Raw genomic sequence first — 27410 nt, 5'->3', positions numbered from 1 at the left:
CAGAAGTGCTAACCACTGAGCCACCGTGCTGCCTCTTGCATCTGTCTAGGAATACATTAAAAAAACAAAAACTTCTCAATTATAGGAATTGCTAGGGCTCACCTTTGTTGAAGTACAATGCTGCTGATTGAGGATCTGACCTATGTTAAATGATAACTCCGCCCAAATCTCAGAATTCCGTTATGGATTGAGTTCTAGAAGTGAAACGTTCCGTGCACAATATTGCTTGCCAGGTGTCTGACGTTCTACCAGATCCAGCGGTCCTTGATATCTGCTGTTGTCCTGGGGTGCTCTCCTTGCTCCCACCGACAGTGTGTTGACGATGGACAACACACTGCCTGTATGGAAGGAGAGTACCCTGGTCCATGGCAGACGGGGGATTCTTAGGTTGTTGTTTTTTTTTTTTTTTGTTTTTTTTTTTTTAGCCTTTTACAACGTTTTAGATATTGGCTACAGTCTGCTGGATTCTTTCCCCTTGTACTGTTTGAAGGTAACGTTTTAGCATTTTGTTCTGTAATGGGACAGATCAGAGGATTGCCAGGTGATCATGGGTCCGCCAGTCTCTGTGTTGCCCTACCTGCACGTTTTCCTGCAGGCTAAGAGTTAACAGCGCGTATTGCCAGCTGGGACAGACCACCTCCGTCCATGTCTTCACAGATGTTCAGTTTTGCGCTCCAGGCTCTGTGACAAGGAAGAGATGTACTTTTCAGATTTAACGTGTTCTAGCTGTGGAATGGCTTAAAGCGAGGTTTTATGATCAACCTTTTCCTTACAAATAGAATTGAAATGTTGAACATTTGCAATCATAAAACTTTAAGGCTATCTCCTTTCTTTTTTTCATAGTTACTTTTTTTTTTTTATTGTTTTGACGACCGTGTTTTATGGGTAAATAGTAATTTTATTTTTTTGTTAACTGGAGTGTTCCGAAGGAAACTGAACAGATTCCTATTTGCAGTACACTATACCGCAATTAATATTATTCTTTACAATCCGTCAATAAAGCCGGCTTTTATTTCAATATAGTTTCTTAGAGGAATTTTCTCGCTTGTACGGTTTAAAATGGAGAGCAATTGGGTGAGGAAAATCTATTTCACGGTTTGCTTAAAGTTACCTCAAATCTATATTTATAATAAAACTATTCCAGTGTCTTTTTAGATTGCTTAGAAATTATTCTGATGGATTTCTTTCATTGGGTATAGAATATATCTAAAATGCTAGTTGTTGCTATTGTTTGAAGGGCCACTCAAACATTTTATATAAATGTCTTTTTAGGACTGTGGACAATTTTAAAGGATTAGTATACTTTTGTGCCATTTTTCTCCCTTCATTATGAAGTGTAATAGACCCATAGGGGGAAGATTCAATCCAGCATGACGTGTCCTCGGAACGTCAAATGTTTTGACTGGAATCTTCGTTCTGTTTTGTGAGGTAAAAATGACCAGAGATTACCCACTGTATTGGCCGGCAATGTGCGCAGCCAGACGTCGTGGTGACGTCCGGCGGCGCTTCATTTGAATCTCTGTTTTATTAATACAGGTAACTTGTCTGCTGTCCAGAAATTGTAATTGGCAAGAAATAAAAAATATTCTTCAAATGCTGCTGCACATTGATAGACTCAGACATGATCATCAAATGTCGTCTTCAGCCATTGTGAGGGGTAATTTGAAATGTCTCACTGTTGGGTGTAGGGTAATTTTAAATGTGGTGTTGGGGATGCTTAAAGCAGGCCTGTCCAACCTGCGGCCCTCCAGATGTTTGTGAAACTACAAGTCCCAGCATGCCCTTCCAGCTATCAACAGGTTGTCTACTGGCAAAGCATGCTGGGGCTTGTAGTTTCACAACACCTGGAGGGCCGCAGGTTGGACAGGCCTGGCTGAAAGCATGAAGTTCCAAATAAAGTGAAACCCCAAAATGTTATATCCCAAGTGCTCTGTAAAACAGATGCCAGTACAATGGGACCCCCCTCTCCCTATTTAGAGTACTTTGTTAGATACATGCTCTGATAGGTGGTATCTTAACCTGTGAAGATCTCTTTGATCATGGAACGAGTATAGTATGCAAATATATACATACATAACGGCCACACCATTGCGTCATCGCCTCGACGTCGGGGGGGGTTTGAATCGATTTACGCTGTGAAATTTAACCCATCTATATGTTCTTTATTATTTAGTCACTTAATTGTTTTCTCTTTGGTCTCTAGGGTGCCCAGGTGACCACGAGAAGATGGCTGAACCTGCAGGAATACCAGAGCAAAAAGCTGATGGCAGACAATGGCGTGACTGTTCAGAGGTTCTTTGTTGCCGATAATGCCACCGAAGCCCTTGAAGCCGCTAAAAAACTAAGTATGCATGTCAAAGTTTCCTTTTTGTTTGTGGCTATTGAGGCAATGACAATCAAACCTGAAGAACCTGTAATAAATAGTTGTTAGGTATTTGTTTGGTATAAATTAACCGTGCCCTTGATAAATGTGGCTGTTTGCAAACAACATGTTGTTCACCTGTAGGTAATTCAGATAAAGTTGTGACCAGGAGGAACCTTTTTCCATTGGCCACACCAATTTTCCTCTTTTTAAAGGGAAGCGATGACCACAATAATAAAAAAAAAAACAAACAAAAACATAAAGTAAAATTTAACTTCATAAAAACGTATAAGTATTCTCTTTTCAGTTAAACTTTACAATTCGTTATAAATTCCTTGTATGGGTTTTTCCAGGTAATAGCTAGTTATGTATATTTTTTAATACCTTGCAACACTTGAGGGTTCCTGTAAAACAATCTGAAAAAATATATCTTGCCCCCTACAAACTGGAAGCAGGATAGGAACAGGTCATTGTGATTGAGCTCGCTATCAACTTTGCCCAAGAACACAGCCATGAATAAGAATGGTACCAAAACATCCTCCAAGAGCAACTTCTCCCAACCATTCAAGAACAGTTTGGTGATGAACAATGCCTTTTCCAGCATGATGGAGCACCTTGCCATAAGGCAAAAGTGATAACTAAGTGGCTCAGGGATCAAAAAAAAATAAAAATATAAATTTTGGGTCCACTAAACATTGAACTAATAAGGATTTGTCGTCTTCTTGTTGCCTTAAAAGTACAATCGAAACTCTAGTGCAGTCCTGGCCAACCAGTGGCTCTCCAGGCATTGCGAGACTACAACTACCAGCATGCTTTGCTAGCTCTCACCTGACTATCTACTGGAAAAGCATGCTGAGATTTGTAGTTTCACAACACCTGGAGTGCTGCAAGTTGTCCAGGCTTGCGCTAGTGATTTTATTGAAGAGCAGGATTTTTAAATGAATACTTCCCAGCAAAATCCATTTTGGTCCTTTTGTGACAGAACACTGATATTGGTAACACATTATCTCTGTGAAGATACTGGGTTTTCTGGTCCAATTCTACCCACTTCACTCTGGCTGGCCACCCACGGGTGACTTCCTTTGCCAGGGAAGTCTACCCAGTACCTTCTAGAGTTCGTATAGTCACTCAGGCAAATGCAGTTAGAAAGTAAAGGAATACATTTATTGTAATCAAAACAATCACTAGATTATTATGTAGACACAGTAAATAAATGCCAGGCAGGTTTATCACATCATCTCCCTTACCCCACTAGCTTAAGGAGTTAGTCACCTGGCTGTCCAGACTTGACGACCCATGTATCTGTCTCAGCTGCATATGTAGACTCTAGTAGGGAACGACAACTCACAACCAGATCTTGTACCTTCCTTGAATGAAATCCCAGAATGAACACCCCCTCCCCCCCTGGAGATGCTCCTTATATCTAGGGTCAAATTTCCGCAGTGCTTTCCCCTCACTCAACAAATCCCTGGGTCTCTATCTCTTTAAACATTGGTAGGTCCTGGATCAGGGGGTTGGATGGGGGAGTGGAGATGAGCTGTGCTTCCACATAAGCCCCCTGCTCGGATGCAGACAAAACGTTTGGACTAGTCCTGTGGAGAACAATGAATACTAATTGGCTTCCCCACCTCCAAAGATAGGGTAGCAGTCAGGCCCACCTAAAATTAACCCCTTACACTACTTTGTGATGTCACAGGGACCCCAGCTGTTCCATGCTTCCTGTAGAGGAAGGAGGGGGGGGGAATGAATGCAGCTCCAGCCCCCCTCACCTGTACCCTGGGCACCACCTGATCTTTACCCATAACCCACAACCCACCCAGCTTCACTTTAAGGACAATGAATAACAACCTCACTGCCACATCATCAATATACAATACACAACAATCAGATTTACAATGAGCTAAAATGTCCCCTTATCCACATGTAATTAGACACTGCAGTGGTATTCTGTTGAGCTGGGGAACAAAAGCAAGGGAAATAAAAAGTACATGTTATAATACATATTTGGTGAGAAAGGAGAAACAGGCTGGTTACGGTGTTATCAAACTCGTTTCGTCACAATCCTCATTATGATATTGCCATTGTGTTTAAATGATGAACTAAACTCATTTTCCATCCTTCACATTCTGCCAAGTCCATAATATTGATGTTTTTCTTAGTAACTATGCATTAGAAAACATCCGAAAACTTTCTGCATTAGAAAACTGTTCTACTAAACAGGTTGGGACTTTTCGTGGAGGAACAGGGGAGAAGAACAGAACCAGTACTGACGTGATTTAAGGATGTCTATATTGTATTGTGTGTAATGTTATGTTGCATCTGTGTTTTCATTCTCCTTCCCGTATAGTAGGATTATAGGAAATCATTAGCGGTGTTTCAACAGTCAGCAGGCACATCAGCATTTAATGTGACAAAACGAGATCTGTACAGCCGTTATCCCATACACAGCGTTCACTTTTTATGTAGCAGCTACTCTATAACTGTTCATTCTTTTCCAAAATGACCCCATACTGCCTAGATTTACAGTAATGAGTGTAATAGGCAAGAGTGCCACAAATCAAAATCTAATTTCAGATGTGAGACACTAATGTTTTGCTGACTTATTGTTCCGCGACTTCCATTCCTTATAAAATTATAAACCTACCTACTGGAGAGCGAAACAAGAAGAAATAACATTTTGGAACCTTGGAACATAATGTTTTCACATTTTAGGAGGCTAATAGATTTTCTTCTAACTAAGAATTGTTTCAGAAATAAAAAAAAAAAAGTTTTGCATAATGGCTTAAATTAAACACACTCTTCAGTTCCTAATTGGTATTTAGATTTAGAAATGGAGCCTCTTATGCTAGTCAGTTTGAGAAATGCCTTATTTTTTTTTTTGTTATTGCTGTCGGCTTCTGTGTAACGAAGTGCCCTTTTTGTCTTAACGTTGCATTATGTGTGATTTTACATTTGCTAAGGGCTCCCAAGTGACCTACAGATTGCTTACAAAATCCACCCACAGCCCCTTCAATTCATATCTGGCACCAAGATGGACTATTGCTATCTATTATCATAAAGAATAGATGTTAATAGACCAGCGGAACGCCCTGCGAAGACCGGTCACCAGATGCACTTTGGTTTTTAAATAAATGCAAACTGACGGGCAAGTAATAAAAACAAACTAAACCAAAATCCCCACCCTCTTCGTTTGACCATGAAATGGTCCAATAAATAGAATGAGTAAATGTATTATTGTAACTTATTACTGAGAATAAGGGTGATGTGTATGGGAAGTGAGTGGTTGCCCATCACTGCTCCAGAGCTCCTTAATCTTTGAGAGGGCTGGCGTAGAGCATGGTGGCTTGCTGGTGGAGAGAGTGATCAGCCTACTAGTCATTCTGTTGGCCATAACCCTCCCTGGTGGACAAAAGAGCAAGGGAGGGGAAAGCTTTTTTTCTGCATTAAGTTTCCCCGGTCACGGTTAAGTACAGGAATACAGCTAGGAGCCACGAATATGGTGAAAAACACTCTATGTTTATTTGCAGAAGTGTACAAATAGCAGGTAATCATGAGTTTGTAGTAAATACCAGGTACACAGCTGATGCAGGTAAGCAGGAGGTATGAGAGATCCCAAGCAGCAAGTAACCAGAAGCATATCAGAAGGCAGGAACAACAAGTAACAACAGGATGTGACAACAATAACCAGCAATGTGTGCTGGGAGTGACAGCTATAAATAGGGAAAACACCCAGGTGGAATAATTAGTGCAGCAAGGTTAACTCCTAAAAGATATGAAGCAGGCTCAGTAGCAGCACCTCTGGTGATCAGACTTACTACTGCAAACACACAATAATAAAGTCTAATAGTCCTGGAGGCAGGAGCTGCCAATACAAAGCAGCAAGCTGCAGGCAGATCGTGACATCCCCCTAAAATAACACCTTGCCCCAGCTCGGATGATATGAAAAAATTATGTTCACCTCGTCCGTTGCTAATCCTTTTGCAGTGATCCAATCACATTTCATCATCATTTATTTACATACCGCCACCAGTTTCACGGCACTGTCCAGTGAATGCCAGAAATTCTCATCAGCCCCTGCCCCATTGGAGCTTACAGTTTCAAAATACAGAAATAACTTAAATTATCGCTTATTAGGTAAGATCTGACAATTGCAACAATATAGATTTCTAGCAAGACTGTATGCATGAAAAAAAATGTAACCCTTTTAAAGGCTTTGATGCCTCTACCACCGTCTGTTATAGAAGTGCTATAAAACAATTCAGGTTTTCTCCACCTTGATCCTAACACAATGCTTAGTAGATGAATAGAATGAAACGAAACGCAATTATACATGATGCAGGTTGTGACAGCGGGGAGGCAGAGACGCAGTCAGATCTGAAAGACCTACTGTACACATGACGGCAAGCACACATTGTTATAGAGGAGCTCTGTGCCTTAATGGACTGGCTTTCCATCAAGAACATTTCTCGCCACTATACCAGAAATGCAACTTGAAAGGGATAAATGTTTAGTTCGAGTTTTGCGCGACGTTTTATCAGTCTTGAGATATGCGGCAAAAATTAAATTTCACACCAAGGGCAGAGGAAGAATGTAAAATGAAAGGTTTATCAGCTGCACTTTGTAAGGATATGTTTAAAGGTTACCTGTGTTATCTGGTTTAAGGTTAAATGCGCTTCTTGTAGAGCACACAGGAAAATCTGACGCGCTCCCCAGATGTGCTTTAAAACGCACCTATCGCCTACACAAAATAAATGTCATTTACAAAACTGCAACGTATGCTTCCATACTGTGTGTTATTATGGAAGCAGTTGGGGGCAGCTCTAGGGTGTTTTTGTGCCCACATGCAGGGGCAAACGCAGGATTCGTTGAGGGGGATTTCCACACCATGCCGCCAGTGGGCGTGGCCAGTACGCATGGGGGAGTGGCTATAATATTACAGTGCTCGGCTGCTCTCCAACTCTCCCTATCCCCATAATATACATGGGCAATGCTGCGTGCACTACTGTTAGGTCTCTTTTCGAGCAAAGCCGTGTGAAGCAGGGGCAGTGTCCAGTCACCTCAATTATACAGTGCCCCAGACTCGGAGGGGGTTTCCATGCACTAGGTAGGGTGGGTAGGGTGGAGAAGGGGTACAGCTAGGGCCGTAGAGCTTTTTTGCTTTCCGCAGAGGGGTTTTAAAATGTAAATGTCCCCTGGGATAGTGGAAGCCAGGGTTCGGCCTATTATTTTGTTCAGATACAAAGTGACACGTAATAAAATCGGTCCTGATGTCCCCTCACTCTCGTGCTAAGTTTAAGACCTAAGTGAGGATAGACAGAATAGTTTTATAGAGGAAGGCTGAGAAGTTGAAATTTATGGAAGGAGGATATTATTTGATTCAATAGGAGTACATTGATTGCAAAACAATAAATAAAAAATAGAACTAATATAGGGTGAATCGCCCAGTGAACGAACGTTAATGGAATTCTCTTGTTTAAGAGGATGGTGTTTGTGGAAGATACAACATAAAAAACTATTTTTAGACCTGTACCATTGTCATTACTATGTCGTCTTTTAAAATAATGTTTCGGTTTAAAGATTGAAGGAATAGTTAGAATTGTACAACCAATAAACAGGAGAGACACAGAAATTACCAGCGAATGAATGCACAAGCCCAATAACCAATGTGACTTCCTTAGATAGATGGTATCTAAGGATATAGATGGTATTCCTTATAGATGGTATATTAATTGAATTTGAATGACTTAAAATTGAAAATGTTCATTCACTGGACGGTTCACCCTAACTTGTATATTATATCTGTTGCTATATTTAATGTCTTTTTAGTAATGGAGCTGAACGGCACAATTCTGGGCTTTCAGTTCCAATGTGCATACACAAGCTGGCGAGCTTACTCACAAACGCACATTGCAATGGAGGCTGGCCCAGCAAAGCCGTAAATATCCGCCAACATGGCTCCCAATTGTCCAAATTGTAACAACTCTGTCCTGATTGGGAACATGTTCCAATGAGTAATCTTTATCATCACCATTTATTTATATAGCGCCACTAATTCCGCAGCGCTGTACAGAGAACTCGCTCACATCAGTCCCTGCTCCATTTGGAGCTTACAGTCTAAATTCCCTACTATAGTCACACACTGACAGACAGACAGAAACTAGGGTCAATTTGATAGCAGCCAAATAACCTACCAGTATGTTTTTGGAGTGTGGGAGGAAACCGGAGCACTAGGAGGAAACCCACACAAACACGGGGAGAACATACAAACTCCACACAGATAAAGCCATGGTTGGGAATTGAACCACTTAGCCTACTACATCAATACTGTATGTACCAACTGCAGGTGGGCGCGGCTTCGCAGGGCTGTTTTAAGGGAGGGGAAAGGGCTAGAGGGGTTTATCCTTAATTCATTCTCTTTAATCTCGGGAGGTTTGAGTATAGTCAGTTCAAGTGATGCAAAGCTGTTCCAGCTATATATTTGTTTTCAATAAATAGGTATGGGTTTGTTTGTTGGTGTGGTTTTCTTTTTTCTTTTTTTTTCAGTGCAGTGATGGTGGCGATATGAAATTACCTTTTTTATTTCCTTCTCAGCTCCCATGTGATACAAAGTGGATAAGGTTTGGGTTTGTTCCCTTGCACAGAATGTAGGTTGTCTGCTTTCTGCAAAGTGATGGGTTTCAAAGCACGGGGCAGCACAGTGGCTCAGTGGTTAGCACTTCCTCCTGGCAGCACAGAGGTCATGAGTTCAATTCCTGACCATGTCTTTATCTGTGTGGAGTTTGTATGTTCTCCCCATGTTTGAGTGGGTTTCCTTCCTTCTCACACTCCAAAAACATACTAGTCGGTTAATTGGCTGCTAATTAATTGACCTTAGTCTCTCTCTCTGTGTATGTCAGGGAATTTAGACTGTAAGCTCCAATGGGGCAGGGACTGATGTGAGTGAGTTCTCTGTACAGCGCTGCGGAATTAGTGGCGCTATATAAATAAATGATGATTATGATAGCATGATGGACATCAGGTATAATATAAAACTTGGGTTTATAAACATTGTCTTTTAACTTGTCAGAATAATGTGCGTATCTATAATATATTGTGGGCATGTGTATGTATTGCATAAATCATTGAGCTTTCATTGTTGTTATAATGTCTTGGCTGTTCCTGGAGAGGTAACATTACCGGTCCCAATAAATAAATAAAAAGCTTCTATTCCTGCCTCTCCTATGCCTCCAGATTTACCATTTCCATTACGGACCTTTCAGCAGCAATTGTGGGAGAATTAGGGGCTTTCTATCCAATATGTTTTATAACACAGAGGAAGATATTTATGTTGTCAAGTCAATAAATTGTCTGACATTTCCCATGGGGCACTTTCTCTGGAAGCAGACCCGTGATAGTGTCAGGACATATACTTTCCTGCATATTATAAAAACACCTTACCTATATTTATCTTGAATATATGTCTTTATTTATGCGTCACCTATGAAAAAATCGGATCTGTCTACGTTTCTTTTTTTTACTGTATACTACAGCGTAGAAAGTGAAATAGGTTTTGCTGATGGTTAATGTCATCTGTGCTTCAAAAGTAGTGATGGTGCTTAGTCTAACTTGTATGTTTTACTGCGCAACCAGCAAAATAGCGTAAATGCATTACTCTTTCAAAATATTATTTATACTTGCCTTTTGGCATCAATAGAAATGGGAGGTTTTGATACCAGTGACATCAGCGAGCCACAGAGTGTCTATGAAATCATCCCATCAATTTAGAAGGCCTCAATGATGTCGCTGGTTCATAGGGAATGGATGGCCGCATTTAGAAATGGCTGCCTCTGTTTGTAGCAAACCACGTTCTTTCACTCAAAAGTTACATCCGTGTCTTCAGATGCCTGTAGAAAGAAATATTTTCAATTCTCTTAAACTCTTCTAACTTGTTTCATCGGGGTTAGTCTCTATTATACGGAATGCTTGGGAGTCCAGCGGGTAAATGTATCAAGCTTGCTGTTTGAAAAAGTGGCGATGTTGCCTATAGCAACCATTCAGATTCTAACTGTCACTTTGTAGAATATACTAAAATGATCACTAGAATCTGGTTGCTATAGGCAACAGCTCCACCTTTTCAAACCAGCAGCTTGATAAATGTACCCCCAAGTTTTGGTAAGGGAGCTTTTTTTCTCTAATTTTGAAGCCCCAAGCTTGAGTGAGCGCTGTCCTGTTCGAAGGCAGAATACTGAGGTGTTGATTGGCCGTTTACACGCTACATTATTTGGGTTGAGTTTTTGGGTAATGTTGTCTTCCTGCGGACATTCCATCCCATTAGTTGGATGCTTTAACACTGGCATTTGGCTATGAGCTATAATAATATGAGGTGCCCACTTTAAATATCACATTTTTGTTTTATTTCAGTGGGTGAAGCCTTGTGTGGATATGTATTGATTTCGGTGTGCACGACACAAACATGAGTGTTTAATAAATCATCGGCAAAGTAGCTGTTATATTGGTGTCGGCAGCTACAGGAGACTGTGATTGTTTTATGAGAATAAGTTGTAAATACTGGTATTGTGCTGCAGATGTATGACTTGCTGGCAAGACATTGATTATTGGGCTAATTAAACGGACTTTAACCCCTCCAAAGCCTGCGGTATGGCAAGAATAAGCCTTCCATAACTTGGCTTCATCAATGGAGTGTATAAATTCCAGTTTGGTTGAGATGGTTAAATTTTCATTGTTTTATAAAATATATTTTCTATTTAATGGTAAGGAATGCAATCACCAGGCCTTGTCACTGTTGCCTTGACTTGTAATGGCTTCTCGATCAGCCTTGAGGGATTGACATTCTTTATTATATACAAGATGAAGACCAAGATGCTTCATAATTACCGCAGAGATGGAAACTACATAATTATTTGGTGTAACTAATCTTCCAGCGTGTAACCACTTTGATTACAAAAAGGGCCAAGATTTCGTCTAGCCACATACACTTCGATATCACGGGCTATATCGAGCAATTGGAAATAACTAGATAAGATGAATCTGCAGCACACATATAATTATTATATCTATGTGTGTATGACTGATAAATGGAGCAACCTTTTTTTATTACAACAATATCATTTTATTACATAGTTATTTATAGTCCTACACCAACAAAATTTATTCACCATGACCGAAATCCACATCAAAACAGATGATGAAGTTAGGGTCTACACTTTAGTCTGTGAAAAAAGAACGTTTAATCGTTAAAAGTCTTAAAATAGGTGACCTAATGATGGATTGTACATAGTATCTGAAATCCCACCAGTGATTTAAACCCATTTGGAGCTAAACTTTACTAAAGACAACCATACACCACTTGTGACTATAGCAGTGAGAAACAGAGCATTAGAGTCATACAAACCGAGGGGGGGTTCCCTAGTGCCTGGAAACCCCCTCCAAGCCTGGGGCACTGTATAATTAAGGTGGCTTGACCCTGCTCCCGCTTCACATGGCTCTGCTTGAAAAGGGAGAGCTGCGTGCACCTAACAGTAGTCCACACAGCATTGCCCATGTATATTATGGGGATAGGAAGAGTTGGAGAGCAGCCAAGCACTGTCTAATTATAGGCACGCCCCCATGCATGCTTGTCACGCCCACTGGCGGCGTGGTGTGGAAACCCCCCCTCTACAAATCCTGCGTTTGCCCCTGAGAGTGATATCGGCGCTTCTGGTACTGCGACACTAATCGTGCCAAAATTAGTGTACAATACTTAGATTTTTCACTTTTGATGCGTCAGATGTGAAAAATATAAGTATTGTACAATTATTTTGGCACGATTAGTGTCACATTTTGTAAGATGGGAATTTCCAGATGTGTCGATATCACTCTAATATTCTGTTTGTCACTAATGACAATGATGGCTTGTTATCTTAGCAAATGGAATTCCAAAAATCCTGCGATGCTGATAATGGCCCTGTTAAAACCCAGAGAATCATTACCAGGTGTGTAAAAAAATAACTACAATCTGGTCTGAAGCAGAGGCCCGTGTGCTGGATCCTCTTGCAAAGGCGCCAAGTAATGCCATACGTTAAATGGACATTCGTGCTGAGAACTGAAAACACAAATCGCATCGAGCTTGACCACCAATGAGCGTGACCAAATTGAACAGGGATACATGCCTATTCCTTTACTGACAGCTGCCATTTAAAAAAAACAAACAAACAAAGACTGCTTGGAAGTGCTAAGCTTATCTATTTTTTCTGGGGCAGTGGATGAGCACAGGTAAGAAGCTTGATGTCCGGTGATGCCACTGCAAATTAACTCATGCTTGAGCTTGTTCTCTGATGTTCTGGGGCTTTTAGTCTATCTCTAAGAGCTGTGGGTTGTGTATTTTGCCATTGTTGCTAGTGAAAGTAGCAGTAAATGCTTTGGATGCAACTGAGCAGGGCTCTATTTCCTTGATGTTTTGTGTGAGAACTCTGGGGTTGGAACCGTAGTTCTCTAGGTACCCGGCCCTCTAGGTTCACCGATAACACAAGTAAGGAGGCAATAAAGAGATAACCTCTTTATTTATCAAATGTATACACATAAAGTGAGTGCAACAGCGCTTCCCAAGGAGAAACGTATTCCCCACCAAATATAACAAAGTTACAGTAACATCACCAGCGTTGGCAAAAACCCCAACAAAGTCTCCAGCCTCACAGCTCGGAGTGCAAACAGTCACAAACTTCCGGCAACAAACTTCCCAGTTGAACAGTCAAGGTGGGCCTGGGTTCCGATCCGGTTGGTGGGTCTGTGGGCTTACTGATCCCGGCCACTTGACTAACTCTCCACCAGCTTGGTGGGTCTCTGGTTGTCAGTCTCCCTATGAATGTAGGCTTACTAATTCCCCAGAATCTGAGTATCTCCCGATAGAGTGATGACAAATCAGTCCCAAAGATACAGCGCCCGATCTGACTGATCAGGTTCCTGGTTCAAACGATCTCCTCTGACACTGATGGAGTTCATATACTCAACATCAGTCCAAGGTCCCACAGCAAGAGTCACGATGTCCCTCCAGGGTTTCCTTTTAAACTCCCTTCAAAACCCCCCAGGCCATAATCCCTTTTCATTGGTGGTGGCTGGATTCTTAGTGGTAACAGGGGTGGATGACCTCAGCAGTAGCCCACTTGCTGCTTCCCATCAAGTGGTTTTGGAATTGTTGGGACAATGGTCAGTCAATAATCTAATCCCACCTCCTGATCTTAGATAGAGTCCAGACCCTCCTGTTCTTAACCCCTTCCACTACTTTGTGATGTGTCAGGGTCCCCAATTGTTCCATGCTTCCTGTGGGCAGTCACTCATAACCTTCTGCTGAAAATATTGTGACCGTACAAATTATACAGATATATAGAAGAACTATCGGTAGGAGTGTTGGATAGACAGTCGTGAGTGCGTACACACTTCCACATTTGCCCAACATTGTTTCATCCTTGATCTTAAGTTTTAGGAATTTTAGAAAACCAAATCAACAGATGCAATGTGTTTTTGGTATGATGAAACATGATCGTGGGGGCATACACATTCAATATCTGACCGAACCGTCGTAAATCGTGTCATCTGCATGATAATTGCATAGATGTGTACCCAGCTTTACCTACGCTTGTTAGTAGGTCACACCTCCCTGCTTATTGTACTGTAAGAGTATTATCACACATAAATAAGATTATCAGGAGGGTTTAGGACAGGCCTGTCCAACCTGCGGCCCTCCAGATGTTCTGAAACTACAAGTCCCAGCATGCCCTTCCAGCTATCAACAGGTTGTCTACTGGCAAAGCATGCAGGGGCTTGTAGTTTCACAACACCTGGAGGGCCGCAGGTTGGACAGGCCTGGTTTAGGAGATGAGGGAATAGACACAAAAATGATGACAGTCTACTGAGGGGTGAGATCAGCTACAGTCTTATAATATGCATGTTATACATTCATGCTTGAATATTTCGAACTAGATGGGGAAATAAGATGAGTTAAGATTACCTATAATAGTTTTATAATGCCCCTAGTTGTTGTTATCACTGTTTTCTGCACCTTTGGGTTGAAATGTCAGACGTTGTTTTTGTAATTGGTTTGGAATTATCAATACCTGGGCATACATCCTGTTCCTGCACAGTCTACTCTCACTGCATTGTGGAGGAAGCATCGAGTTCTGTCTTACTGTAGAGAACCGCGAAGCTGCGACAAATGAAGACATCCGTGTCTAAAACCTGCAGCACATTAATCAAGTGTTGTGAGGCTTCTGGGACTTCAGGGAATCTCTGTCTTCCTAATTCAAGACATTGTGATTAGGGAATCTTGTTCAAAATAGACTAAATCCCTGGAGTTTCCCCGAGAAACCAGTGCTCTCTTTTAGAACTGTAACATTCTGCTTGTCAGCTCCACTCACCCTGGTGCACAGAGCCACGAAGAGACTGCAGAACTAAGCATTGACATCGCCACCTTTTCACACAGTTTTTTCCCCAGTTCTCTGCTTAATGTATTTTTAAGTCTGATTAACCAACAAAACAAACAGTATTCACTGCAATCATCTGAATAACTTTATAATCTGCTGGAAGAGGTAGTTTTTCCATAGTGTATTGTGTAAATACAATTGACGCTGGTGATGCTGCGGTAGGAACATGGCGCGACAGAGACTGTCATGTGGCCCCTGTTCTACTGTGCTAAAAAGTACAGTATGAAGACTAAGGGCTAGATTTACTAAGCTGCTGGTTTGAAAAAGTGGGGATGTTACCTATAGCAACCAATCAGATTCTAGCTTTCATTTATTTAGTACATTCTACAAAATGACAGCTAGAATCTGATTGGCTGCTATAGGCAACATCCCCACTTTTTCAAACCCGCAGCTTAGTAAATCTAGCCCTAAGTCTTAGCATTTGGGTGATTTAAGGGCAGTTATCTAATTGTATGGGTAGTATTATCTAGAAGTTGCTGTTTTCTGGATAAGGGTTTTTTCCGTAACATGGAGAACGACGCCTAAAACGTACTAAGAACACATTTGAAATGACCGCTGTCTTTCCCCGTGCTGCCTCGGGGTATTTCACCCGTTAAATTGTTTAGCAGAGCTACTTATAGTAACTGTAGGGATGAACACTTGGTGCTTGATTCATTAAGACACGCAAATTGCGTTTATTTTAAATTTTGTTTGCTGAATACGGACGTACCTGTTTGCATTTTCCGGTCCGTTTTAAAAAACAAAGGGATAATCTCGAGTAACTTTCCTGGTTGAATTCGGGTGTAAGTATTATGTGAATACTTACTGTATGCAGATAGACACCCTGCACTATACGCACAATATATATATGTGTATATATAAAGTCCCATCAGAATGCACAGATTAAAAAATATTAAATATTATTGAATACATTGTCACCTGTTGATTTGCCATGAATGCAAGAGCTTTTTTAAAAAAAATTACTTTTATTTTTTTTACGTGAAATACATTTTATCCTGGTGTTACTAATGTCTACTGTACAAAATTCATTTTTACTGTTGCTCTTGATTGCAAATACAAGTTTTAGCAGTGATTTGCAGACGTCCTCACCATCAGTCGGCACTTACACCTGACCTGTAGCTGGTGTAAGTGCCGAATAAATCGGACAAATGTGTGTGCCCTCGACCTTGGCACTCCCTTACTGTGCATTGCGTACATGCATTATTATTATTATTCTTATTATCCTTTATTTGTTAGGCGCCACAAGAGTTCCGCAGCGCCGTACAATGCACAAACAGTAGACAGTACAGGGTATTACATTACTGAACAGTAAACGAAAAAATACTGACACTTCAGGTGCTCCAAGCAGGCTAATGCGGTAGAGATGGAGCAGAAGAGCTGGTAAGGACACAAGAGGGAGGAGGGCCCTGCTCAATGAGCTTACATCCTAAGGGAGGGTGAACAAAACACAAGTACAGAGGGAGTGAGTTGGCGTATAAAGGAGGGGAGGCGGGGTTAGGTGGAAGGTGGGTAGGCTTTGAGGAACAGGTGGGTTTTTAGTGCCCGTTTGAAGGAGCACAGACTGGGTGAGTGACGGATGGAGCGAGGCAGCGCGGGAGAAGTCTTGGATTCTGGAGTGGGAAGAGGTAATCGGAGTGGAGGAGAGGCGACGGTCATTGGCCGAGCGCAGAGAGCGGGCAGGAGTGTGAATGGAGAGGAGGTCAGTGATATAGGGGGCAGTGATTTACATGCATACGCCCCTTCCCTCCCCCGCTACGCTCTTGAAATCATAGGCTGTCGGAAGTGTCCTTTGCGTACGAAGCTGAATTGGATGGATTTGCGCTCACTGGCGTATAGTACGTTTTCTGACCATGTGCAGAGCAATTTTGCGCAAAATACGACATTCACGTTCCTTAATGTATCAGGCCTTTGGCGATCGTATGTATGACCAAATTGCGGAGCAGCAGCAGCAACTTGGATGTCTATGAATAAAAGAGTGATGCGTTCCAAGGGGTAAATGTATCAAGCGGAGAGTTTTCCGGCGGGTTTGAAAAGTGGAGTTGTTGCCTATAGCAACCAACGGAACACTGCGGCTTTTTGTATGTTGATAAATATAGGGGAAATTCAGTTCCCCGCTATGAGTGGCTGTGCTCTGTTCTAGGGACTACAAGAACATCACCGATTTTTCCTGCATTCCTCTAAAGGATGCAAAGAAAAATCAATGGTGTTATCGCTGCAGAGTAGTTGCATGTCCATTTCAGAACCACAACACGAGAAATTGAATTACATTAATAGCCCGCACTTTATTTTATTTTTCTGATTCAGAACTTTGTGGGTGTAACAGGTTTCTGGTTGAGATTCCATATCTGGATATTACTGGATGCTCTGTCGTAAGAATCTAAATGATTCTATTGATACTACGGCTATGATGCTTTGATGCTATAATGAAAATCCATTTTTCATGCACCATCTCCCCAGTTATTTATGCCCCCACGTAATGCAGTTGGCCTTCTTTTTACTAACTAAGTTTTTTCCTTTGTATGAGTATATTATATCACAGAAAGGAAGAGTGTCTGTTCGTAAAACATTAGAGATAATCTGAGAACTCCATGGGTTATCCTTTTATTGATGGTTACCCTAAACCTCACACTTACTAAATATTGTCTATTATTGTGCAATTTAGGTTAAGCGGTCTGCAGTATGGGTAGGAATACTGTATATAGTAGAAAGAAAGATAAATAGTACTATATTGTATGAAGTGATAGACTTGTGGACCACCGATAAGGTTCCCATTATCATAATTTACATAGCGCCACTTCTATTACGCAGCTATACATAGGACACACTCGCATCAGTCCCTGCCCCATTGGGGAGCTTACAATCTAAATTCCCTACTACACACACGCACACACGTTGAGTTTGGTAGAAGCCAATAAACCTACCAGTGTGTTTTTAGACTGTGGGAGCAAATTGGACCAACTGGAGGAAACGCACTCAAACACGTAGACAACATACAAACTCCACACAGGTAGGGCCTTAGTCGGAATCGAACTCATGGCCCCAACTTATGTGGCAGAATTTCTAGCCGTCTTGCCACACTGCTGCCTTGGTTCTGTGAAAACTATGGGCTAGATTTACTGAACTGCGGGTTTGGAAAAGTGGAGATGTTGCCTATAGCAACCAATCAGATTATAGCGATCATTTATTCAGTGCATTCCACAAAATGACAGCTAGAATCTGATTGGTTGCTAGAGGCAACATCTCCACTTTTTCAAACCCGCAGCTTAGTAAATATACCCCTATGTCTCTGTGAAAGTGGGCACAAACTCTGTAACTTTGCCTAATGTATGCACTATCCTCGCTGAATAAAGCTTGTGTTTTGCACCTTCTGATAGCTTTCTGCTACCGAGATTTTGCACATATTGTTACAGTGAACACAATTGTATAGTGATACCTGCACAGATTGAGGCCGTACACTGAATATCTTCTTGTCCTGAGTTACTGTTTGATTAGCGCTGCAATCTGTTCACTTAATATATAGTCCGCTGTAGTTCTCATACACGATTCTGTCTTCCATTGAACTGAAAAGCCTTGACGAGTATAAATTATCCCGTCCACGTCTTTAGGCTTTTAATGGCTCAATGAACCAGCGTCTAATTTCTCTGTATGAAGAATTTGCTTCCACTGTAAGGGCTGAGCAATGTGTGATTGGAACATAATTTTCGCCTGTGTTTTAAAGCAGTTGGATAGCTAACATTTGTCTGTAGTAACTCAATTTGTACTGTGGCTGGGATATTTCCATAAAAAATCCATTATGCCCTTTGCAATTTTTGTAGACGGTACCTAAGAGAGTAGAGCCATATCATTGCAACTAAAATTACATTTTCTACTAAAGAACATTTTCTTGTAATCCCGTTAGGGAATTTGGTCTGTGGCGAAATAAATATAAAAAAAATGAAAATTATTTTTCCTTTCTTAAAATCAGATATTTAAGCAAATAAGAATTGGTGACAGAGGACGAGCAAAATGGACCAATGTTACAATGATCCCTCTTCTTGGAACTGGGAATTTAAGTCCTAAATCAAATTACTTTGTGTTCCCACTTGCCTAAGGCAAGAAGTACCTGCTTTAGTTGGCTTTGTTGAGTCGATGTATCGATCTAACTGGCAGTTCTAACATTTATTTAATAAGGTTTTGCCCTTATTGGTGGTGTTTGTTTTATACGTGTTATGAAATGTTACCTTACGTTTTTCTCTTTGCGGATCATTACATTTATGTGTCTAATGTTGTACTAGAAATTGTTGGGTGTTCGCCCTTCAGCTACGAGGGAGGAAAAGCAAAATAAAATTATAGGGCAATGAATAGGATGCCAATTCCAAAAGTGAAAACCACCGGTGAGGTTTGGAGGCAAATTTTATTAGCTAAAGAAGGGAGTTGTGTGTGTTTGTAGACTTTAGGTTCACAATGTCAATGTTGGTAAGTGTATACCCTTAGGCACAAGCCTAATTTCCACCGCGTTGGGATATAGGTAATCTGAGTGGATCACTTTTTCAGCCGATGGTCCTACACATATAGTGTGCAGTGGTCGAACAAATTGCTCAAGCAAATATATATGTGTGTTTGTGGCTGACTTTAGATAAAAAGAGGGAGCTGTCTGGCTGATTGCAAACTAACAAGCCTGATCACCTAGTCTTACCCGTAAGCATGAAGTCTAACCGTATGTGATCACAGCAGGCTTCCATTCCACATCCTGAGGACAAATTGGTGCAAAGAGAGCTGGGAAGTTTCCTTTGGGGAAGCAAAGCAATATAGTTAAATTGTGTTTTAGCAGAATAGGTCTCTGAAGTATTTAATGGACGTCTTTCCTTCCATATGCTTACTGCACTTTTTTGTATAAAGCACTGTTTTATATATATATATATATATATATATATATATATATATATATATATATATATATATATATATATATATATATGTGTGTGTGTATTATATTGGGGAGGGAGATGTAACATCAGACAATTTTGTTGTTTCCTGCAGAGGCACGGGAAATTGTTTTAAAAGCCCAGATCCTGGCTGGAGGTAGGGGTAAAGGAGTTTTTGACAGCGGACTGAAAGGTGGAGTCCATTTAACTACTGAGTAAGTTATCAAGAATAAAACCATCTTTGAAAGACTGTGCTGTCTTACCATGCCACAGCAATGTACATATCTGTATACCGCTTAACCCCTTCCTTTCTAATGGACACTTATTCCCAGTGACCCAAAAGAATCCTAGATGTTTTCTCTTCTTTCACTACTGAAACTTTAGCTTCTTACTATCTCTTACATCAGCCGCTACCAGCTTTAAATCATTGTCATACGGTACACATAATGCTGGAGAATGCCTCCTTTTCATACTAACATCTTATTTTCCTACCAGTATTCATTGTTTGCACCCCTTTCCCAAATATACCAGCTTCTGTTTGTGGAGTTTTCCTCAACTTTTGTCATAGATTTATAATATTTAAGATGTCTCCTCCACTCTGCCATGTAGAACAGGAATTTGCTGTATTCCGCATATGTCAGTGTAGCACAAACATACTGTTCTAATATCTAGACTTTACCATTTTCTGCTGGTAATGTGTAGAAATTCAGTAACACCTATAAATAATTGGCCAGAGCAAATGTCAGTGTTCAGTTGATTGGTCAGCTTGGACAACCAATTGTAATATAGTATAGAACGCGTAGAGCTGATAGCTGCAGCCCTGGGGACCTGTGTCTTGAGCCGGTATTCAGAGAAATCCACATCTGGTGGATATTCCTTTTAAAGGACCACTAAACCCAGAATACCTAGAACCTTATAAATAAGAGATATTACTAATTATCACAGATATATATGTATAACTTCTCGTAATATGGGCAGAACTTCACGTTGTATTTAAATTTTTTTGAATAGTGCAAGCTACTGGTATTCTGAAATCGAGGGGATGTCTACAGTGTTCCTTTTCATTATTCTAATATGATTATTGACAGGAGAATATTCTCCTCCCTTACAATCACAAATTGACCTCAGATATGTTCCATTAGGTCCCTGGAATTTTTACTTATATATTTGAAACTGCCTTTAGTAGCTCTTTGATATACAGCATACATTTTAGTTTTGAGGTCAATTTCCACTTTCTTTTGTAAGGGTCAGTTTTTTTTTAAACTAGGTAGGTGCAGGGGAGTTAATTTATGTCCCCTGCACCCCTCAACTATATTAGGTGACATGTAATGTTCACCTTATACTTGCTGGCATGTCAGCAGACATTACCATTACCAGCAATCAATTATTCAATCTGAAAGTAGATTTGCGGTCAGAAATTTGTTAACTATAGTTGATTCGTGGTCGGCAAATCACACTCTGCCTTTGCCATAGATGAGCGTTGTTTACCTGTGAGATGACTCTGTGTTTTAATATTGTATTAAACGTTTCTTTTTTTATTTGCCTTGTAGCCCCAACAAGGTAGAAGCTCTTACAAAGCAGATGATCGGATACAATCTCACTACAAAACAAACCGCTCAGGGCGGCGTCAAAGTGAATAAGGTAAGCTTTGGTGAAGCTTGGTCAAGATATTTAGGCAGGAACATTGTGTATTATAAGTTTATTATTTGAAAGTGTTTCCAAGCATACGAGCAGCCATTTTGTGGCTGAGGTGAAATTCACAAGCATTTAGGTTCACTAGGAACCATATCGGAGAACATCACTTAAAAAATGTCCAACTCTGGAAGCTTTGTGTTGTGGATACAGATTCCCTATGAGAGGATGGCTGCAGTGTATAAACAAGGCATCTGTACATGAGTTGCCATGACAGCAACACTGCAGCCATTTTGTGAGCTGAACCAATATTAATTTTTAAATTCAATTTAAGTTTTCAAAACTAATAAAAAGTTATCCAATACAACAATCATATTACAGAATAGGTATAGGTGACTGTGAATATGCCTACAACGTTACCTATTTATAATGGGTTTATAGGAGCTGATGCAATCGGCTCTAAGTAACCAAACTACTATAGACCATACTTGCCAACTCTCCCGCATTGTCCGGGAGACTCCCGCATTTTGCGAGAGTCTCCCGGACGAGTGTGGCAATCTCCCTGATAGGAAGGGGGAAAAATTTAGTTTAAACGCCGCGATTCACCCGGAATCGCGGCGTTTAGCCCCGCCCCCACTGTAAAATGACGCGATTTGCGTCATTCCGTCACGGGGGCGGGGCCAAAATGACGCGATTTCGCAGCCCCGCCCCCTGCCCGCCCACGTCCCAGCCGGCATCTCCCGGAAGAAAAAAAAAAATGTTGGCAAGTATGCTATAGACCTGGAGCTTAGTAGTACTTCAAGAACACTGTATATATAGCAGTTCTGTCCCATACCATATGCTTAACCAACTATGCTAGTTAAAATGGTGTGATTGTCAAGAGGGCTGCCCAAAATAAATGTCTCCAATGGGGGCGGGGCCACATAATGATGGTGACTCCTCCCACTGCACAGAAAGGCCAGGCCCCACTTGTACCTGCTCCCACTCTCCCCTCTCGACAACCCTGTCTGTTGGAGAAGCCTAAAATAACATGTTGACCACTTTGTTAGCCTGAATAAAGTTTAATTTATGTCATTTCTCAATTGCAATGGTGGTTTTGTGCTTTGAGTCTTAATAAGCAAATATTCAGAGCTTGTTTTATGTAAAATTTATAGAAAAAAAAGTCTGAGAAATGCTATATATTTGTCTAATTTTGTTTTTTTGCATAAAAATCCTTAAACACTATAAACTGCTAGAAAACAGTGCAGAGATAAAGATGTCTGCTATCCAGCATGTTGTTACTGTAACACCTGATCTCCCAGGCCAGTCATAATCTGTGTCCCGTACACAGCAGTAGTGTACCAGTGAAAAACGAAACCATTCTTTCTGGTGTAAGCTTTAGTTTAAAATCTCTCTAAATGTAATTGATCTTGAACGGCAATAATGAAGTTTTTTCCTCAGGAATGTAAAATTCACCACGATGACTGTCGAGCGGTACACGGTTGCCCCCTTGACTGTATTTCAGCCAAAAAAATAAAAAAACACCTCAGCGAATTGCGAGACGCAGCCAATTAATGAGCCCGCTCTCTCAGCTGTTGGCAGTCGTTCACGTTTCTGCTTCTGCGGGAAACACTTTTCTTTTAAATGGGGGAACAAAAGACGTCAAGTGATGGAAAAACCGGGCTCATTATCCTCTGTGTTTAACTGCACCTCTGTGCCTTAATTGAGGAGACAGAGGAACTTGCTTCATTAGACTAGAATTAGCATATTTCAGCAGAAACGTGTTTAATTCTTTGGATTGTAAGAAGATGAGGCTAATTCTGGTAGTGCAGATGTGGTAGCTCACTGGTTTACAAGGCAGCTAATAAAGAAATGCTGGTATAAAGGTGTGTGAGACGTCTTCTAACGAACATAGTTTAATTTTTTGTTTTTTATGCCCAATTATGAATATCCGTTATTAAAGGAGAGCTAAATGAAACCATTTGAACACATTGGCATTATGGCCAGGGCTCCTATAGTTTGAGAGATGCCTTCCTTTACCTGCTCCCCAACTCACATTAATTCCAGGCTGGGAGATACTCTACCCTACTTGCTGTCCAGTTCACATCGTTTTGATGCTGAAAGATACTCTCCCTAGCCAGCTCCCCAGCTCACATGATTTCCAGGAAACGAGGGTACTCTCCCCTACCTGCTCCCCAGTTCGCATGATTTCCAGGAAACAAGGGTGCTCTCCCCTACCTGCTCCCCAGTTCGCATGATTTCCAGGAAACAAGGGTGCTCTCCCCTACCTGCTCCCCAGTTCGCATGGTTTCCAGGAAACGAGGGTACTCTCCCCTACCTGCTCCCCAGTTCGCATGATTTCCAGGAAACAAGGGTGCTCTCCCCTACCTGCTCCCCAGTTCGCATGATTTCCAGGAAACAAGGGTGCTCTCCCCTACCTGCTCCCCAGTTCGCATGATTTCCAGGAAACAAGGGTACTCTCCCCTACCTGCTCCCCAGTTCGCATGGTTTCCAGGAAACGAGGGTACTCTCCCCTACCTGCTCCCCAGTTCGCATGGTTTCCAGGAAACTAGGGTACTCTCTCCTACCTGCTCTCCAGCTCGCATGGTTTCCAGGCTAAGAAATCCTCTCCCCTACCTGCTCCCCAGCTCACACAGTTCTCCGGCTGAGAAAAACTCTCCCCAACCCGACTCCCCAGCTCCCAGGAAAAGTTTAAATGGGAAAGGCGCTGTGCGTGCTTCGTGGCTTTGAGCTGATTGGACAAGTTGCAGCAAAAAGGCTTTAGGAATAAATGTACTTTGGCTTTAATCTGCTTTTTATGGACTTTTGAAGTGCTGAGCAGGACTCCAACTTACTGAACTGAATAGGGACCTGCAGAATGCAGGAAAAAATGACATCCCTGAGCGTTCAAAGTTTCAAAATAGGGGCCTGGACATTATTGGGAACAATTATATTCATAAATATTTTTATGACCCGTCACTTCTGGTATAGACTCTTTTGTTAAGCTCGCTCATACATAAGGACATAAATCAGCTTCCTACTTCCCCTGATATCTGCCTATGAAAGGAACATGTGCTACCTCAGTATCGCAAAATGAGCACAGTTGTATATACAATGTGAGGGATTATATGCTAAATAACTGGGGGTCTGGGCATGATTATAACAGATCCTCCCCCTCCATGGGCTCATGAAGCAATTTCCCAGTGGGCCTACGTCTTACCCAAAATGTTGATCATTTGTTGAGCCATTACCGCTTGTCTTATAAGTTAATACCCCAATGTTTTTAGGTAATGGTGGCAGAGGCTCTGGATATCTCAAGAGAAACCTATTTCGCCATTTTAATGGACCGTGCATGTAATGGACCCGTGTTGGTCGGCAGCCCCCAAGGAGGAGTAGACATTGAAGAGGTAGCGGAGAAAACTCCTGAGCTTATTTTTAAGGTAAGTTAGACTTGTGCTTGTTAAAATGTCCCTGTTTTATTACCAAATCCCTGTGTGACGGAGGTTGTAGTCTGAAGTCCTTTGTCAGTATTGCACAACTACGCTCGCTAAGCGGGACAAAGATGACATTTGTCATTTTCACTCAACCGTCAAGGGTTTTATGCACGTGTCCCTAGTTCCAGTGGGCTCTGAGGACAGCGTTTAGTATTTAAAGCCCCCCGGACCTGCAGATTGGTACTTTTTTCTTTCTTTCTGGAATGCACAAGTTTGTTCCTTTCAGACAGCTTTCATGTCAGTTCATTTATAGTTTATAGGTTGCCCCTTATCACACATTTTTCTTGGAATAAAATGTAGCAATGTTTTTCCGTGTCAACACAGAGACCTCCTCCCCCCCCAAAGCATATTTTGTAATAACATCATGTCTGGATCATGGCATGAACAGTGATAGATTCCGGAGGCCTGTCATAAAAATTAGCTGCTTAATGTTCATCAGAGCCATCTGCCCAGTAATTAGAAGTGAAAAGTGGAGTCAGATTGCCTTGTCACTGTGCCACTGTCTTGTTGTGGAAGGACTTCATTCAAACCGTGGTGACTTAATTAAAATGTACCCTCTGGGCACCTGTTCCAGCTCCGAGATCTTAGTGCCATGGCGCGTTATCATTTATTTATATCTGGCTTAAATAGTTTTTTCCTTTTACATTATTCATTAATTTTATGGGGTTTTTTTTCCCCTCCTTATTTGTTTTAAAAGGAAGAAATAGACATATTTGAAGGGATAAAGGACAGCCAGGCATTGGCGATGGCAGACAACTTGGGGTTCAAAGGACCTCTTCAGCAACAGGTAATAAGGACAATAAAACATGTTACAGTATATTATACATTACGCCCATGATCTTTTGTATCTGTTATGTGATTATTTGTATGATTTTCGACCTAACTGGCCAAAACTTTGCTGCGTTATTGGCCACCCTTAACTGCCAACTGTGGGAGAACAATAATATTCCAATCTGATTTTTATTGGTGAAGGTGAAAGGGGGTCAGCCAATGTCTGATCATTAAGGGTGTACAGTCAGTCTGTCCGCTGCACTAACTAGACCCCATGGGATCCAGCAGTTTTTTTCGACCAGTGAAAGTTTGGATATCTCTGGCTTTAGCCACATTCCTTGTTCAGCGTTCAGGCCTAATGTCTGTATCCTAATGTTTGTGGGTGGCAATAGAGTAGCATGTTGGAAGACACACAACGCAGGCTCCATGATAAACAGATCTTTCTGCAAGAATATCACGGATCGGTCTGTGACTTGGCCTTGTGAACGCACTCCACTTGCGCTCTGAAGTCCGAATGCAGAGAGAGTGCACATTGATGTGGTCTCGTACAGAAGAGGCAGCCATCTTGTTTCTTATCAATATTGGCTCAGTAATGAGACCTATCACTTCACTGGGAACGTAATGCACTGGCTCTGTTCTCCACCTGTGGCTCTAGTGCTGATTAAGCAGTGCTAATTTCCGGCCGCTTGTAGTGCTGTGCACCTCTAAAGCCGACGGCTAAACCCTGACACAATGACAAATTATGAGCGAGTGTCTCCATTGTGTGCAGACAACGGATCCGCTTTATAAGTGCTTTGGCGACCTGTTGTTCTGCAGCTGGTTTTTAAATATAATTCGCAGACAATCCTATCCGTACCGTTCTGGGGGGTGTAATAACACAGCATCTAAAACATAACCTAATACCCTTGTATAGTCTAGCTGAATCATCTTTTGTCGGCGTTTGGCTTTGGACAAGTTAAATATAACTTCCACTTCAAGTACCACTTGGCTGTGTTTCTATCATCCACCTCAGCTGAGTTACTGCAACGTACAATTTCATTAAGAAGACACCTTGCTGGGAGCCACGTCTCCTACTGAGGGCTATCATCTCATGTCAGGAGTGTGTACTTAAACCACAGCACATCAATAACCTAAGTATTATTACACCCAACAAGTCAACCTTAAACAATTGAAATCAGCGAACAGTTGGATGACAAATTCCAGGGGATGGATACATCTGCTGTGCTTCTTCCCCAGACCTGGGCTGACACGTTTTCTTGTGTACACGTGTTTTTGTTTTAATCTGTGTGTTACCACTTTGGGAATTTGAATAAAAAAATGTTCCGAAGCATCCAAGTATCAGTCTGCTGATAATGTGCATTGTTCATCTTAGGCATGATTTAATATACACACAATGTACACTGCCTATTACGAAGCCGTGCAAAGTTTTATTTGATCGTGTCTGCGATAGCTCTATCATTATTTATGCTTAAATGAATGTAGTAGTTATAGTTCAGTTTATTACGGAGTTTCTGCTGCCTTCAAGCTTGTAAAGGCACATTACACTGAAATATTGCAGTATTTATAGCACATTTTTTATTCAGTCTTGGAGAATAAAAACCAGACTAGTCTGATGTCTAAGAGATTGGTTCAGAGGTTATGGCTTGTTTGAGACTAGAAATAGTTGTACAGTTTTTCATGATAATTTGGCCACTTGGGGCACTGTTCCATTTGGATACTAATGTAGGGCTGGATAGTTGGCACTTTAATGTTTTATGTTTTTTGGGGAAGAGAGTCATTTTTATTTATAGAGGACAGTGAATGCTTGGTACCT

General features: G+C 41.3%; 1 protein-coding gene across 1 annotated transcript in view; it reads left to right on the top strand.

Annotated features, from left to right (window-relative positions):
* The window catches only part of SUCLG2 (succinate-CoA ligase GDP-forming subunit beta), a 77671-nt gene that overhangs the window by 30015 nt on the left and 20246 nt on the right, over positions 1 to 27410 (top strand). Inside the window, exons 2-6 of the mRNA XM_075183406.1 lie at positions 2204 to 2345; positions 19837 to 19936; positions 21272 to 21362; positions 24620 to 24772; positions 25524 to 25613. Of these exons, the coding sequence (XP_075039507.1) occupies positions 2204 to 2345; positions 19837 to 19936; positions 21272 to 21362; positions 24620 to 24772; positions 25524 to 25613 (576 nt within the window). The remainder of the gene's footprint in view (positions 1 to 2203; positions 2346 to 19836; positions 19937 to 21271; positions 21363 to 24619; positions 24773 to 25523; positions 25614 to 27410) is intronic.

The sequence above is a fragment of the Mixophyes fleayi genome, chromosome 8, assembly GCF_038048845.1.
Source record: "Mixophyes fleayi isolate aMixFle1 chromosome 8, aMixFle1.hap1, whole genome shotgun sequence".
NCBI lineage: Eukaryota > Metazoa > Chordata > Amphibia > Anura > Limnodynastidae > Mixophyes > Mixophyes fleayi.
The sequence above is the reverse complement of the archived record's forward strand: the minus strand, read 5'-3'. Positions and strand labels throughout refer to the sequence as shown.